Source organism: Nerophis ophidion, linkage group LG05 (genome assembly GCF_033978795.1).
Source record: "Nerophis ophidion isolate RoL-2023_Sa linkage group LG05, RoL_Noph_v1.0, whole genome shotgun sequence".
NCBI lineage: Eukaryota > Metazoa > Chordata > Actinopteri > Syngnathiformes > Syngnathidae > Nerophis > Nerophis ophidion.
The window spans coordinates 61,676,826-61,694,406 of NC_084615.1; the positions used below are offsets into that span (position 1 = coordinate 61,676,826).

General features: G+C 39.2%; 2 protein-coding genes across 4 annotated transcripts in view; one reads left to right on the forward strand and one right to left on the reverse strand.

Annotated features, from left to right (window-relative positions):
- Nucleotides 1-3,117, forward strand: part of ints6l (integrator complex subunit 6 like) — a 48,558-nt gene extending 45,441 nt beyond the window's left edge. For all 3 annotated transcript variants that reach the window (XM_061901690.1, XM_061901687.1, XM_061901685.1), the window contains one exon: nucleotides 286-3,117. In XM_061901690.1, coding sequence (XP_061757674.1) covers nucleotides 286-388 — 103 coding nt within the window. In that variant the 3' untranslated portion in view covers nucleotides 389-3,117. The remainder of the gene's footprint in view (nucleotides 1-285) is intronic.
- A 1,888-nt stretch (nucleotides 3,118-5,005) lies between these two features.
- On the reverse strand, nucleotides 5,006-17,452 carry mmgt1 (membrane magnesium transporter 1). The gene is made up of 4 exons (XM_061901702.1): nucleotides 17,298-17,452; nucleotides 16,880-16,932; nucleotides 15,572-15,675; nucleotides 5,006-5,942 (listed from the first exon to the last, which is right to left on the reverse strand). Exons 1-4 carry the CDS (start codon nucleotides 17,374-17,376, stop codon nucleotides 5,786-5,788), a joined length of 393 nt encoding a protein of 130 aa, XP_061757686.1. The 5' UTR covers nucleotides 17,377-17,452; the 3' UTR covers nucleotides 5,006-5,785.
- Between the last annotated feature and the right edge of the window lie 129 nt (nucleotides 17,453-17,581).

A 17,581-nucleotide genomic window follows, 5' to 3' on the forward strand; every position in this document is an offset into this window, starting at 1 on the left:
ATTTAAAAGGTATATTTAATATTTTTGACCACTATTACATACATACTGTAACATGTAATTTTTACTAAGTGATTATTTGGTCTACCACCAAATAAAGTATTAATTTGTTGGCTTCCTTGGTCACGAGCTAACAATGCAAATGTTATTGGAGCTCGAACTGATGGATCTGTTACCACTACTTTAAATGCAATTGTTGATCCAGAATCGTCAGAAATCGTTCCCTCAAGAGAAATGTCCAATCATGCACCACCGAGGATCCTGAGTTGCATCCATGATCTCTTCCAGGTTCAAGAAGCGTGTGTTGATTCAGCAATTAGAGCTGACCCTCCTGGAGCTGGACGAGAAGCACGGTGCACCGTCACAACTTCCTGACGACCCCGGTAGTTAGTTGGGCCGCTGCGCTAACAAGGACTTCACTTGAGCCGTGTGCCAAGAATGAGAAGCCTGAAAAACAAGGAAAGACAAAGGCACTTGTACTCGAGCGGTCTGTTACATCACTTCCTGTCGAAGGCCAAGGGAGGGCTTATCTGCAAAAACAGCCAGTGTGGATGAGTAGATGGACTTTATACATAATCCTCTTCACATGACATCCACAACACTTTGTCAATAAGCCATAAAACATCCTTCTAAACGGCAGCTGGTCTGGAAGGGTTGCTAAAAGCTCCAACAACATGGCTGACCTCACTGCCCACTGCCACCACTCTTTTCACAAGAAGTCATCCTACTTTGTGGAAGCAATATAGTATATCGTGTTGCTACAGTCACAGTCAGGATGGTTGGATCACTTCATATCAGACATTGCCAAAAAATGCTCATGAAGTCAGTTTGAAGTGTAAGAAAAGTTGTGCTGCTGCTGTTGTGAACGTCAGTTTAAGGTTCGCACAAACTTTATGGGATGGCTCATGAAAGTTTTAGTGAGATTTGGGTCAAACTTGTTTTTGATTTTTTTTAAAAAAGTCTACACCGTGGAAAATATCGCCCCAGGCAGCCTGATTTATCACAAAACTGAATCAGCACTGAATATTTAATCAATGAGAGTGAGGCTATGTTTTGGCCTTCATCGTCACATTGCAGATTTTAGCTCTTGTCAGCTTTTTGAGGCAGTAAAACTGTCTTTCATTGGATGGTTTAAATCATTTGAGTGCCTATACATGTAAAAGTATATAGAAAAATGTATTGGCGCATCCACCATTATTTAAATTATAAAAGAAGTAAAGTAGTACCTCACTTTTTCTTGGTAATTTGTTTCCAAAATGTCTGACAAAATACAAATGGTACATAACCCAAATGCATATTTCCCATAAGAAATTATGTAAATCCAACAAATATGACACATTTTATCCTGAATAATACTAGTCGTACTTAAAAAAAACTGTGAAAAATAAATCATTTTCATGGTGGACCACATTGCAGTTAACATGGCACCATGTAATTGTACATGATGTTGTTACACAGTTGCTGCTTTCGTTTGAATATCATATTGTATGCCAAAAAACTGATTGAAAATGGCTTTGCAGTCAGAAGTCACGGTGACAGGTGGAAATTCAAGTTCAGATATTGTAGAATTAATTTCAAAAAGGGTTTCAATGACCCCAAAAAATGTTTGGAATGGCTGTTTTTATACCATAGTTTTAAATTAAGAACTGCAATTACATACCGTGCAATTTGGAAACACATTTAATTTTTTTTTTTAATGACGAAATGCCTCACGGGCACACATTTGGAGGTTTTTGTTAGCCACGTAAAATGATGTGTGATAGTTCAATTATTTCATACTGTTGACTCTGATTTAAATCCCTTGGTTGGCTCTGATTTAAATCCTTCTGTGTTGTGCACAGTGTACGATAAACCAGACAATATTAGGAAAACCGGCACAAAAATTTTGGCAAGAAATTTATTCGAAAAGTAGGGCATAGGAAAACAATGTACTGTACCTCGAGGTAGCATATTTCTTACGTAGGGAAGGGATTCGTAAAGGTAGAATTAACCATTTTTCAATGCAGTCTGCTAAAAATGATGGAAAGCACCACTCTACATAGCAATGGACGCTGTGGTCAAAGTTTGAATTGCCACAAAACGCTTTTTAGGATATTTAACACTTTACTGCCAACCGACTGCCAAAGTGGATAATGCAACCACCCCCAATTGGTCACATTTCATGTGTCAGGTGGCGAATGGGGCCATGTGAATCCCCTTCCTACTGCACATTTTGACATTCACACCTGTTAACTGGTTTTCTGTATTTTCTCTTTGTTGACAGAGAAGCACATGCAGTAAAGGAGTCAAGTATTTTTTCCACACCACTATTTTCCCAGGAAATGTTCCAAGAGTGTTATGCAGATAGTTTACTACTAATAATAATAATGTCAATTCAAAGGTGCCAACTATCCTGACATGACTGTCACACATATCATTTAAAAAACAAACTTCAATATGATTGAAATGATTGTCCAGGGTGTACCCCGCCTACCGCCCAAATGCAGCTGAGATAGGCTCCAGCGACCTCCCCGTGACCCCAAATGGACGAGTGGTAGGAAAATGGATGGACGGAGACCATCAAATGTATGTCACACGTGTACCTCCAAGTTGCCAACAAACAACATGCAATGGTGGTCCTTATTATTCCAATGAATTTGTATTATTAAACACACAGAGAGGTCACACTTCTTTACAGCAATAGAATACATTCTTACTTGTGCAGCTGACAGTGTCCATCGTGAACACATTTGGATTCTTTGGGGAGATGATGAGCTCATTTCCAGGAACTGGACCGAAACTCTAAGCTGTCTCCCGGCTGAACAATTCACTCATAAAAGATACGGATAAAAAGTCCCTAGAAGTATGCCAAGGCGTGCACGCACACACGCACACACACACACACACACACAGACATCACAATATCTCCATTTAATGACAGTTACTTTCTTTGGAGGGGATGTCTTTTCTTTCTATGACCAGTGTACACTACTGTTTTCATGTTCATAGGAAAAACTGATTATTTTTCTCAAATGTGTTCATGTCAGAGGCAGACAAATATTTTGAAAGCCAATTTTGTAAACTTAGAATTTTATTGAATTTTTTTTTTTTTACAAAAACAAATAAACCTGTCAAACGGTATATTAACTGTTTTCATTATGTGTGTATATAATATGTATTATAATTGATGATTTTGTTATAGTACCTAATTTTGTTTCCACTTCCCAATTCTCACATTTGATCAGAGGCTGGATATTATTGTAATGTATGACCTTCTCCACTAGAGGGTAGAATTTCCCTTAGCAGACGGAGGATTGTACTTTGTACTATCGTTTCACCCTTTTATGTATGGAGTCATTTGAGCCGAAAGCCAAAATGTTTAAGTCAAAGTACGCCATCAATGTTGTTTACACTAATTAATTTAAACTACCTTAAACATCGGAAATTCTCATTTGTTGCATGTTCCTGCTTCCTAGAATTAGACTTTACAATGAAAAATATATTTGGCATTCCTTATCCTCACAATACTTTAAGAAAGTGACAATAAGGGACTGATTTGATAGAACGACTTAACTTACTGAGGCACATAATGAAGAAAAAGTTGGTTGTCCTTTAGAGAAGTATTTTTCAACCACTGTGCCGCAGCACACTAGTGTGCTGTGAGATAGTCTGGTGTGACGTGGGAGATTATCAAATTTGACCTATTTGGGTAATGGAAGTTTGCAAATGATGTGCTCAGTGTCGGTGCTGTCTAAAGATCGGCAGAGTAACCGTGTAATACTCTTCCATATCAGTAGGTGGCAGCAATTAGCTAATTGTTTTGTAGATGTCGGAAACAGCGGGAGGCAGAGTGCAGGTAAAAAGGTGTCTAATGCTTAAAGCAAAAATAAACAAAAGGTGAGTGCCCCTAATAAAAGGCATTGAAGCTATGCAGAACAGAACTAAATCTGAACTGGCTACAAAGTGAACAAAAACCGAATGCTGGACGACAGCAAAGACTTACTGCAGAGCAGAGACGGCGTTCACAAAGTACATCCGAACGTGACATGACAATCAACAAATGTCCCCACAAAGAAGGATTAAAAACTATTGAAATATTCTTGATTGCTAAAACAAAGTATACGTGGGAAATATCACTCAAAGGAAGACATGAAACTGCTACAGGAAAATACAAAAAAAAAAAGAGAAAAAGCCACCAAAATAGGAGTACAAGACATGAACTAAAACACTACATACAGGAAAACAGCAAAAAAAAGTCAAAATAAATCACGGTGTGGTGTGACAGGGGCTTCACGGTGGCAGAGGGGTTAGTGCGTCTGCCTCACAATACGAAGGTCCTGCAGTCCTGGGTTCAAATCCAGGCTCGGGATCTTTCTGTGTGGAGTTTGCATGTTCTCCCCGTGAATGCGTGGGTTCCCTCCGGGTACTCCGGCTTCCTCCCACTTCCAAAGACATGCACCTGGGGATAGGTTGATTGACAACACTAAATTGGCCCTAGTGTGTGAATGTGAGTGTGAATGTTGTCTGTCTATATGTGTTAGCCCTGCGATGAGGTGGCGACTTGTCCAGGGTGTACCCTGCCTTCCGCCCGATTGTAGCTGAGATAGGCGCCAGCGCCCCCCGCGACCCCGAAAGGGAATAAGCGGTAGAAAATGGATGGATGGATGGTGGTATGACAGGTGGTGACAGTACACCTACTTTGAGACAAGAGCTATAGTCATGCATGCTTGGTTATGATTAAAAGTCATATCCAAATATTGCGACTTTTTACTGTCAACTGAATTTCGTTTTCTAGTGATTTCTGCCGGTGGTGCGCCTCCGCATTCTTTCAAAAAAGGTTGAAAAACACTGCTTTAGAGTAGTCAATGTATAGCTTGTATAACATTATACATTCACTATCCTCTGCAAATGACAATATATGACCATTATTTTCCAAACACTGCAGTCAGTTGCCGAGACTGACTGCAGTGTTCACCCCTAATTAAAAACCTATACACAGGTTTAGAACATGAATTAAAAAGACATTAAGTCTGTGAGGACTTCTCCTGTTTTATTGTTCGTGTTTAATATTGGAGTGTATCTCAATACCAACTGCAAATGAGTCGTAACTTAAAACTCGTTTAAAGGTCAGACCGTGTTACAGTTGCTCTGCTGACACCTAGTGGCCACATTAGCGACAGCCTAGTTCATTTACATGACGTCACTACATTTCGAACTGATACGCACATAACATTGTGTTCAGAGTAAAATCGGGTTGCTTTTATTAAATTATACATGAAGAAAACGGCAATGAAAACAAAACTACTGTATCATTATTTCACTTTCAGGTCAGTAGATTTAGACTTAGTGATGTAACCTGTGGCAAATATCAAACCTTTTATTGCAAACAAGAGCTACGACCAACAAGCTAATGGCTGCGCAATATCTTCTACGGTCTGATGAGATGCAATGATAGCCTTCATACAGAGCATATTCAGTGCAAAGGAGAGATACATCCCAAGTGGTGTCAATAGGGACAACAATGGCTAGAAGGGGTCTCTGTATTTTAAGACTCTACAGCATTTCCAAACAAACACCTGCTGGAAATACGCAAGGGTTGGCACACAGGTGGAGGCGGACATGATGGTCACTACTCATGTGAAGTGCGTGTTTGTACAGCATGATACATCGTGTATGTACAAATACATGATAAAAATAAAAAAAAATAGGGGGTGTCGAGTTGGGACTCTACCCCCCGAACCCCTTGTCTAACATGAAAAAAAACTAATAAGTGACGTTAGTCATCTCACAGGCAGGGAAAAGGCCAGTCTTAGTGCAAGTGCTCCAGCTTGCGGAGCCGAAACGAGCTGGGAATCGCTTGCGGCTGGCGTAGAGAGGACGCCTCCTCCTCGGGGCTGCGGAACAGCACTTGTCCTCGGTGGTTGAAAATGTAAAAAGACGGATGATTCCTCAGCGTATCGAAGGTTCTGGGGAAAGAAACGTGACATGTTTGAGTGCACACAGCACTTTTTGTTGCAGGAAAACATCACTTTAAAAGTTGGAATACTTGCATATTCAGCTCATCAATCTCAGACCTCTACAATCCCACTGGTGTTTAAAAAAAAAAGACTCTCCAAACCTTCTGAAGGAGACACCATTGGGGTAAAGACCACTGATTTAACCTTTATTGGCTTTTATTGTGCAGGGGAAAACCACAGAGCAGGAAATAGTAATGATTTCTGCTTAGGAGAGTGGCATTTAAAGGCCTACTAAAACCCACTACTACCAACCACGCAGTCTGATAGTTTATATATCAATGATGAAATATTAACATTGCAACACATGCCAATACGGCCTTTTTAGTTTACTAAATTGCAATTTTAAATTTCCCGGGAGGTTTTCTTGAAAGCGTTGCGTAATGATGACGTGGACGCAAGACGTCACAGGTTTTTAGGAAGTATGAGCGCTGTGCACACACACAGCTAAAAGTCGTCTGCTTTAACGGCATAATTACACAGTATTTTGGACATCTGCGTTGCTGAATCTTTTGTAATTTGTTCAATTAATATTGGAGACGCCAAAGTAGAAAGATGGGAGTTGGGAAGTTTTAGCCTTTAGCCACACAAACACACATTGATTCCTTGTTTAAAATTCACGGAGGTGAAACTTTACTATGGATCAGAGCGGACATGGATCCCAACCGAATGTCAACCAGCAGGTATCGGTGAGAAAATTGTGGTTAAAAAGTCGCTTCGTACTGGATATCAGCTGAGCTTGTGCCGTCCATAAAGCTGCCGTCGAATTCCCTGAGACACTGCGCGTCAACACCCAGCCGTGGACGTACACTTCCGACTATCAGGTACTGTTGAACTCACTAAAACACTAGCAACACAATAGAAAGATAAGGGATTTCCCAGAATTATCATAGTAAATGTCTCTAAAAACATCAGAGTCCGTCGCTATCAATATCCTCAAACACTAATCTTTCATCCTCGTTCAAATTAATGGGGAAATTGTCGTTTTCTCGGTCTGAATAGCTCTTTTTGTTAGAGGCTCCCATTAAAATCAATGTGAATATGTGAGGAGCCATTAACATGTGAAGTCATCGTCTGCGACTTCCGGTAGAGGCAGGGCTTTTCTCCAGTTGCGAACTTTATCCTGGATGTTCTTTACTAAATCCTTTCAGCAAAAATATGGCAATATTGCAAAATGATCAAGTATGACACATAGAATGGACCTGCTATCCCCGTTTAAAAAAGAAAATCTCATTTCAGTAGGCCTTTAAAGTGGTACCTCAGTTTTTGTACATTGTCTCGCCAATTGTACGACCAAACACTGTACGTATCATTTCGCAAGAAACAGTGCCCAAACAAAGAAACCCATGCGTTGCTTATTAAGTATGACTGCAAAATAAGTCACAATAGGGGCCAGAAAAAGTTGCAAGTGCCAGCACTTTCATAAAAAATGTGAAATGCACTATTGAAAGGGTAGCAAAGTGCAATGGTGACCGTCCCTGTGGCTTTCCCCTCAGTGTTCAATAAAAAGTAAAAGTGATGTTAAATGTATCCTTTTCATGTCACTTATAGTGATATTGTTTTTTTGCATGTTAAACTCTATTTATTCTGTGGGAATTGTGTTGATATGGTTGGATGCCTTGAAGGGATTGATTGGATTGACATTATAGAAAACATTGTTTTGGTTTTCGTCTGAGCTTCTGGAATAGATGACTAACAAAAAGTGTGGGACCACTGTATCGCTATGTCTCAATTTGCACCCTTTCAGTTGTGCTGGTCAATCGGAAAGTTTGTAGTCAAAAATTTCAACAGGAACGCCCAAAGCTTCAAATAATTAATGTAAAACTAGGAAATGTAGGCCTGGGACGATAATACGTCTTGCTGGTCCATATACTGACCACAAATGATTGCCAATAAAGAATATTATGTTTAACGTTATTTTGAGACCAAATTAACCAGTGATGTGATGATAATACATCATAATATTGAAAGAATACCCTTTCAAATGTAATAAACTCATAGGTTCGTAGGTTTTAACATTGTAATTGGAATGTAAACTTTTAAATGTCCAATATAAATAAAATAAAAAACCCATCCATTTTCTACCCCCTGTCCCTTTCGGAGTTGTTGGAGCCTATCTCAGCTGCCTTTAGGCGAAAGGCAGGATACACCTGGACAAGTCGCCACCTCATCACAGGGCCAACACAGATAGGCAGACAACATTCACCCACTAGGGCCAATTTAGTGTTGCCAATCAACCTATCCCCAGGTGCATGTCTTGGAAGGAAGCCAACAATGAAAATAAAAATAAAATACTCTGTCAGCAAAATTTTCCACTTGAATAAAACTCATAACCAAAAGGCATTAATATAGTTTATGTCTCTGTTAAAGAGGGGGTGAAGGAATCTCAAATATACATAACCGAACTATGAGGAAAATAGCTAAATAAAGTTATTGTGAGCAAAATGATCATGGCTAACATTATTATTATAAATAACTTATACACACACTAAAATCTTTTAACCAAGTTGTATTTGTTTGTAATAACTAAAATAAATAGAGCCATATTATTTTTATTTATGTGTGTAAATACTGTACGTTATTCTTCTTCCATTTTAATTTGTAAGCATTTTAGAATGTTTTGTTTTTTAATGTAAGTTTTTTCCACTTCCGGTTTATTTGACGTCACGTGAGTTCACTTCTTGTTCGACAGTAAATCATTAACTTGACACCGTGGAGTTTATATAGATCACTTGGTGCAAAGACTGCACAGCCTTTATGTTCAATGTGAATAATGTATATTAGTAGTTTGGACAGCAATTATACAAATTTAAAATGGGGTATGACGTTTCTTAATGGGAAACGTTAATGTAGCTTGATTTCATTTTAGTATTTAGGATAGTAAGCAAACGCTAGTCCTTCCATTTGTTTATCAAAGGGCAGGTATCAATTAAGTTTTCTCAATCATTGTAATTTAATACGGTACTACTGACCGTCTGGAATTTTACTGCAGTTATCATTATTGCCGTTCATGTGCATGCAGTACCAACGTTTGCAGCTGCTGAAGCATGAGCAAAAAAGACTTAGACTTCCTTTTATAGTCATTCAAATTTGAACGTTAAAATATAGATAAGAACACAATTTTGTTGCATTAGCTCGTTGATAGTGCAGGATAAAAGAGCATTAAGGTGCAGATATAAATAAATAGATTACTGTACATGCTTAATGCATGCATACGGAGGTTATCGACGCTGGAAACAAACCCGACTTTATCTTCATTTATCGGTCGGTTTATTGACTTATCGAATATCGGCCCAGACCTGATGATATATACCCCTCCAAATTAAGTTATTTTTACGTAAAATATATTTCCTCTGCAGGTTTTTAAAGAAGGCACAGATAAAAAAACATTTTTTTAGTTATACTTCAGTTATTTTGTTTTCATACATTGTCAGAATAATTTTTCATTGTGTAATCCTTTCTCCAATACATAAAAGGTGCATGACGGTGACAGTTTGTTTCTGTAACTGACTTTCATTTATCAAAAATAACATTGTTTTTAGCATCATATAATATCCATCTGTGTGTGTGTGTGTGTGTGTGCAGAGGTGGGTAGTAACGCGCTACATTTACTCCGTTACATCTACTTGAGTAACTTTTGGGATAAATTGTACTTCTAAGAGTAGTTTTTATGCAACATACTTTTACTTTAGTATATTTCTAGAGAAGAAACGCTACTTTTACTCCGCTCCATTTATCTACATTCAGCTCGCTACTCGCTACTTTTTTTTTATCGATCTGTTAATGCACGCTTTGTTTGTTTTGATTTTGTCAGACACGCATTCAAAGTAGGAACTACACATGCCTGCGTTTCACCAATCAAATGCAGTCACTTGTGACGTTGGACCAATCAAACAAAACCAGGCAGTCACGTGACCGTCACACATCGAATCCGACCTAAAAAAGTTGAAATACTTATTGGGGTGTTACCATTTAGTGGTCAATTGTGCAGAATATGTACTGTACTGTGCAATCTACTAATAAAAGTTTCAATCAATCAATCAAAAGTGTAAAGGAAAAAATACACTTTTTATTTGAACCGTACTTCCCGTCAAAAGCCTGAAGACTGATCGCACAGTTCCTGTCTTCACAATAAAAGCGCCGCTCCATCGCGCCAGCGCTAACAAAATAAGAGTCTCCGAAAGCGAGCGCAAACAAGCTAGCAAGCTACGGAGTTCGCCGCCAATGTATTTCTTGTAAAGTGTATAAAAACGAGTATGGAATCTGGACAAATAAGATGCCAAAAACCAACGACTTTCATGTGGTATTAGAAAAGAGGAACTTTTTTTCTCCTCCATTTGAAAATGTGGACATGATCAGCACTATACTGTCTGATTCCAATCAATACAAGTCATCAGAATCAGGTAATACACCAACTTATATTCTTGTCTTCATGAAAGATAGGAATCTATATGTTAAACATGCATGTATATTCATTAAAACACCTTTAACATGTCAACAAAAACGGCAAAATAAATAACTATAAATTATATACTGTATGTATGTATATATATACAGTGCCCTCCATAATTATTGGCACCCCTGGTTGAGATGTGTTTTTTAGCTTCCAATTATTTTATTTTTTTTCTAAATAATATGGGACCTTAATGGAAAAAAAGAGAAAAATCCAACCTTCAATACAAGTGCATTTATTCAGTGGGGAAAAAATCCCACATAAAGAAATAATTATTTGACATCAAATAATGTGTGTCACAATTATTAGCACCCCTGGTGTTAATATTTTGTACAACCCCCTTTTGCCAACAAAACAGCACCTAATCTTCTCCTATAATGTTTCACAAGATGGGCAAAGACAGAAAGAGGGATTTTCAGCCATTCCTCTTTGCAGAATCTCTCTAAATCATCCAGAGACCTGGGTCCTCTCCTCTGTACTCTCCTTTTCAGCTCACCCCACAGGTTCTCAATGGGGTTGAGGTCAGGGGACTGAGATGGCCATGGGAGGAGCTTGATTTTGTGTCTGGTGAACCATTTCTGTGTAGATTTGGCCATATGTTTAGGGTCATTGTCTTGCTGAAAGACCCAGTGACGACCCAGCTTCAGCTTTCGGGCAGAGGGCAACAGATTTTGATTTAAAATGTCCTGGTATTTCAAAGCATTCATGATGCCATGCACCCTAACAAGGTTCCCAGGGCCTTTGGAAGTGAAACAGCCCCACAGCATCACTGACCCACCCCCATACTTCACAGTGGGTATGAGGTGCTTTTCAGCATGCGCATCTTTCGTGGTACGCCAGACCCACTTAGAGTGTTTGTTGCCAAAAAGCTCAATCTTGGTCTCATCTGACCAAAGCACACGGTCCCAGTTGAAGCCCCAATACCGTTTGGCGAACTCCAGACGCTTGCGTTTATGATTGTGAGTGAGGAAAGGTTTTCTCCGTGCATGCCTCCCAAACAGCTTGTTGGCGTGTAGACAGCGCCTGATGGTTGATTTGGAGACTTTGTGACCCCAGGATGCTACCATTTGTTGTAATTCTGTAACAGTGAGCTTTGGAGATCTTTTGATTTCTCTTACCATCCTCCTCACTGTGCGTGGTGGCAAAATAAACTTGGGTCCTCGTCCAGGCTTATTTACCACTGTTCCAGTTGTTTTGAACTTCTTAATTATTCCTCTCACAGTGGATATGGGCAGCTGCAGTTGAGTGGCAATCTTCTTGTAGCCTCTGCCTGACCTGTGAAGGTCGACGCACATCTGCCTCACTTGTATGCTGTGTTCCTTTGTCTTTCCCATGTTTAAGAGTGGATAAGAGAAATGGCCTCGGTGTCACGTCATATTTATACCCCAGGGAAACAGGAAGTGATGAATTACTAATTAAATGTTCCTACGTACTCTGGTAAACTTTGTAAACTACTGTAGAAATGACAGAAATGCTTCAATTATATTTATTTCCTGGGAATTGTTAAGGGTGCCAATAATTGTGGAACAGGTGATTTAATGAAAAATAATTATTTTTTAGTCAGGGATTTTTTTATTTTCTTACAATTCATTTGAGTTGAAGGCTACATTTTCCTACAATTTTCAGTGTGACAGTATTCTTCTGCAATAAACACTGAATTTATTTTAAGGCTTTTAACACATCTCAACCAGGGGTGCCAATAATTATGGAGGGCACTGTATATATATATACATACATACATATGATATGTGTGTGTATGTATATGTATATATGAGGTAGATCACCTCGACTTGGTCATTTATTAAGTAATTGATTAACGTTGAAAAACTTATTTGAGTGTTACCATTTAGTGATCAATCGTACAGAATATGTACTGTACTGTGCAATCTATTAATACAAGTTTCCATCAATCAATCAATCAATCAAATCGATGAATGCCTACTGAGCCTATGGTGCTGTTAAGTTATTGTGGCTCAATTTGCCTTAATTTTTTTATTTTAATGTATTATTATTTAATATATATTATTGTTTTAGTTGCTTCAGAGATATTCCTGGCTATGAATTTTCTAATTGCTATTTTTATGTTTTTGTGCATTATTTGTTGCCGTGATTATTAAATGAACAGGTTACTCATCAGTTACTCAGTACTTGAGTAGTTTTTTCACAACATACTTTTTACTTTTACTCAAGTAAATATTTGGGTAACTACTCCTTACTTTTACTTAAGTAATATATCTCTAAAGTAACAGTACTCTTACTTGAGTACAATTTCTGGCTACTCTACCCACCTCTGTGTGTGTGTGTGTGTGTGTGTGTGTGTGTGTGTGTGTATGCGATGATGTTTAGGATACGTTTTGCAGCAGCAAGGCGTTTTTATTTTTGTTTTTCTTGTTTATAGTGCACAGTCTCGCTGCATTTTGCCTCTGTGCGTTTCCAAACGTCAACGGAAGACACCAGCACCCACCAAAACATATGAAGGCAACAAACTCGATCAATACAGATTGTGTTAGTGGTTTCATACAGAAATCTATATCCATTCATTTTCTACAGCTTGTCCCTTTCAGGGTCAGCGGGTGTGCTGGAGCCTATGTCAGCTGTATTCGGGCCAAAGGCAGTGTACACCCTGGACAAGTCGCCACCTCATTGCAGGGTCAACACAGATAGACAACATTCACACTCACACACTAGGGCCAATTTAGTGTTGCCAATCAACCTATCCCCAGGTCATATACAGTGAAGAAAATAAGTATTTGAACATCCTGCTATTTTGCAAGTTCTCCCACTTAGAAATCATGGAGGGGTCTGAAATTTTCACGGTAGGTTCATGTCCACTGTATGAGATAACCTAAAAAGAAAAAATCCAGAAATCACAATGTATGATTTTTTAACAATTCATTTGTGTGATAAAGCTGAAAATAAGTATTTGAACACAAACATTAATATTTGGTAGAGTAGCCTTTGTTTGCAATTACAGAGGTCCAACGTTTCCTGTAGTTCATCACCAGGTCTGCACAAACTGCAGAAGGGATTTTGGCCCACTCCTCCAAAGAGATCTTCTCTTGATCAGTCAGGTTTCTGGGCTGTCGCTGAGTAACACAGACTTTCAGCTCCCTCCAAAGATTTTCAATTGGATTTAAGTCTGGAGACTGGCTAGGCCACTCCAGAACCTTGATATGGTTCTTACGAAGCCACTTCTTGGTTTTCCTGGCTGTGTGCTTTGGGTCATTGTCATGTTGGAAGATCCAGCCATGACTCATCTTCAATTATCTGACTGAGGAAAGGAGGTTTTTGGCCAAAATCTCACAATACATGGCTGCAGTCATCCTCTCCTTAATACAGTAGTCATCCTGTCCCATGAGCAGAAAAACACCCCCAAAGCATGATGCTACCACCCCCATGCTTCACAGTGGGGATGGTGTTCTTGGGATGGTACACATCATTCTTCTTCCTCCAAACACGCATAGTGGAATTCTGACCAAAAAGGTCCATTTTGGTCTCATCTGTCCGCAAAACTTTCTCCCATGACTCCTCTGGATCATCCAAATGGTCATTGGCAAACTTAAGACGGGCCTTAACATGTGCTGTTTTAAGCAGGGGAACCTTCCGTGCCATGCATGATTTCAAACCATGACGTCTTAGTGTATTACCAGCAGTGACCATGGAAACAGTGGTTCCAGCTCTTTTCTGGTCATTGACCAAGTCCTGCCGTGTAGTCCTGGGCTGATTCCTCACCTTTCTCAGCATCATTGAGACCCCACGAGGTGATATCTTGCATGGGGCTCCACTTCGATTGAGATTGACCGTCATGTTTAGCTTCTTCCATTTTCTAATGATTGCTCTAACAGTGAACCTTTTTTCACCAAGCAGCTTGGCAATTTCTCCGTAGCCCTTTCCATCCTTGTGGAGTTGTACAATTTTGTCTCTGGTGTCTTTGGACAGCTCCTTGCCCTTATCCATGCTGAATGTTTGGGTCTTACTGATTGTATGGGGTGGACAGGTGTCTTTATGCAGCTAACGACCTCACACAGGTGCATCTGATTCAGGATAATACAGTGGAGTGGAGGAGGACTTTTAAAGGCAGACTAATAGGTATTTGAGGGTCAGAATTCTAGCTGATAGACAGGTGTTCAATACTTATTTTCAGCTGTATCACACAAATACATTTTTAAAAAATCATAGATTGTGATTTCTGGATTTTTCTTTTTTTTAGATTCTCTCTCATACAGTGGACATGCACCTGCTGTGACCATTTCAGACCCCTCCATGATTTCTAAGTGGGAGAACTTGCAAAATAGCATTGTGTTCAAATACTTATTTTCTTCATTGTAATAGCATAAGTCAAAAAATGTGTACATGTTTACTTGATTTTTCTACTCAAACGTTTCTGGCATACTTGTGAAACGAAGTACAAGTCCTCTACCACAGTGGTTCTCAAATGGAGGTACCCGTACCCCTGGGGGTACTTGAAGGTATGCCAAGGGGTACGTGAGATTTTTTTTAAATATTCTAAAAATAGCAACAATTCTAAAATCCTTCATAAATATATTTATTGAATAATACTTCCAACAAAATATGAATTTAAGTTCATAAACTGTGAAAAGAAATGCAACAATGCAATATTCATTGTTGACAGCTAGATTTTTTTGTGGACATGTGCCATGAATATTGATGTTAAAGATTTATTTTTTTGTGAAGAAATGTTTAGAATTAAGTTCATGAATCCAGATGGATCTCTATTACAATCCCCAAAAAGGGCACTTTATGTTGATGATTACTTCTATGTGTAGAAATCTTTATTTATAATGAAATCACTTGTTTATTTTTCAACAAGTTTTTAGATATTTTTATATCTTTTTTTCTAAATAGTTCAGGAAAGACCACTACAAATGAGCAATATTGTGCTCTGTTATACAATGTATTAAATCAGAAACTGATGACATAGTGCTGTATTTTACTTCCTTATCTCTTTTTTTCAACCAAAAATGCTTTGTTCTGATTAGGGGGTACTTGAATTAAAAAAAATGTTCACAGCTGCTCTACCATATGAATAATTTAAAAAAAAAAAGGAGGTCAACATCAAAGTACCGAAGAGTAGGGGCTGAACTGATAAGGTGAAAAAGCAACGTACTTGTTCTGGAGCTCTGATGAAGCATCCATGTCCTTGAACTCTCCAGCAATGTGGACAATACCATAGCAGGTCATGACGAAAGACAATAAGGTTTGCAGCACAATCTGCAACACAACATCACAGCTCTATGGGTGCATTAAAGGCCTACTGAAACCCACTACTACCGACCACGCAGTCTGATAGTTTATATATCAATGATGAAATATTAACATTGCAACACATGCCAATACGGTCGGTTTAGTTTACTAAATTACAATTTGAAATTGCCCGCGGAGTTTCTTGTTGAAAACGTCACGGAATGATGACGTGTATGACGCATGCGCGTGACGTCTCGGGTTGGAGGGGACATATTAGCCTAGCACCACACACGGCTAAAAGTCGTCTCTTTTCATCGCATAATTACACAGTAATTTGGACATCTGTGTTGCTGAATCTTTTGCAATTTGTTCAATTAATAATGGAGACTACAGAGAAGAATGCTGTTGATGTAAAGCGGTGGATTGCAGCTGCCTTTAGCACCAAAACACAGCCTGTGTTTCTTTGTTTCTTGTGAAGCTTTAACACAGAGCGGTCAAGCAAACATGTTTCTCTCCGTCAACCAACAATTTTCGGGATGGGAAAATTGTGATATTAAGTCAGTGGATAACGGGACTTCCTCCTGCAGCTCAAAAAGGCAGCAGTGATCTTGGCTCCTCCATCGGCTTCTCTGAGAGACACTGGCGTTCACCGCAGCCATCCGACTTTCAGGTAATGACTTTACAATCTCATTAAAACAACGAGCAGATAAGAGATCTTCCAGAATTATCCTAGTAAATGTGTCTAATTACATCTGAAACGGTCCCACTGCCGCCGCCTGCAGCCGTCGCTTTTTCCTTAATTTTTTTGTGTGCTTCACTCTAACTTTCCTATTCCACAAACCTTTCATCCTCGCTCAAATTAATGGGGAAATTGTCGCTTTCTCAGTCCGAATAGCTGCTGAAGGCTCACATTATAAACAATGTGAGGAACCCTATAACCCGTGACGTCACGCGCACATCGTCTGCTACTTCCGGTAAAGGCAAGGCTTTTTTATTAGCGACCAAAAGTTGCGAACTTTATCGTCGATGTTCTCTACTAAATCTTTTCAGCAAAAATATGGCAACATCGTGAAATTATCAAGTATGACACATAGAATAGACCTGCTATCCCCGTTTAAATGAGAAAATCTCATTTCAGTAGGCCTTTAAGGATTCAAAGACTTTTGTCACACACTCCCACATCCATTGGACTTGAGTCATCCTAAACATGGGATAAATGAATACAACTCACGTCAATTGGCAGGGTTTCGTTTTCCTTCTCTGTGAGTCTCATGTATGACCGATCTGACGGGAGAAGAAGATGAAATGAATGTTGCATGTAGGAGAAAATTGCAGTTAGGGATGTCCACCTAGCATTTTACCATGAATTGATTAACGTGGAGCCCGACTTAAACCAGTTGAAAAACGTATTCGGGTGTTACCATTTAGTGGTCAACTGTAGGGAATTTGTACTGTAGTGTGCGATCTAATAATAAAAGTTTCAATCAAAACACAACCCTTCATCCAGCTGAGCTGGGTTAGCATCTTGCTAGCTCGCTGTCGCCCCACAAGGCCTAGCGAGACTGCTTTAATTCATCTCCCCGTCAGCCCCTCTCCCGACAGACTAAAGTGCTGACGCCCAGACAAGCGCTTCACCCGGCAAAACTCACGCTGTGCCGCCGAGAATGCCGCATGTGCTAAGGCAAAAAGTCCAATGCCGACGACGCCTTTCCAAAACGACGACGCCATCTTCAACAGGACAACGATGAACTCTGTGCAGTGTCGTAAACCGCTGTCGTAAAAAGCCGCAATGAATGAACGGAATATGATTGTACTTTATTATCCTTTATTGGTGCGCAATGATGTATGTTTATGTTGATTCTGTTTGAAAAAAGGAATTAATAAAAACTTAAATATTGTCGTATTTTACACTGTTACCATTAGGGGTGCCACA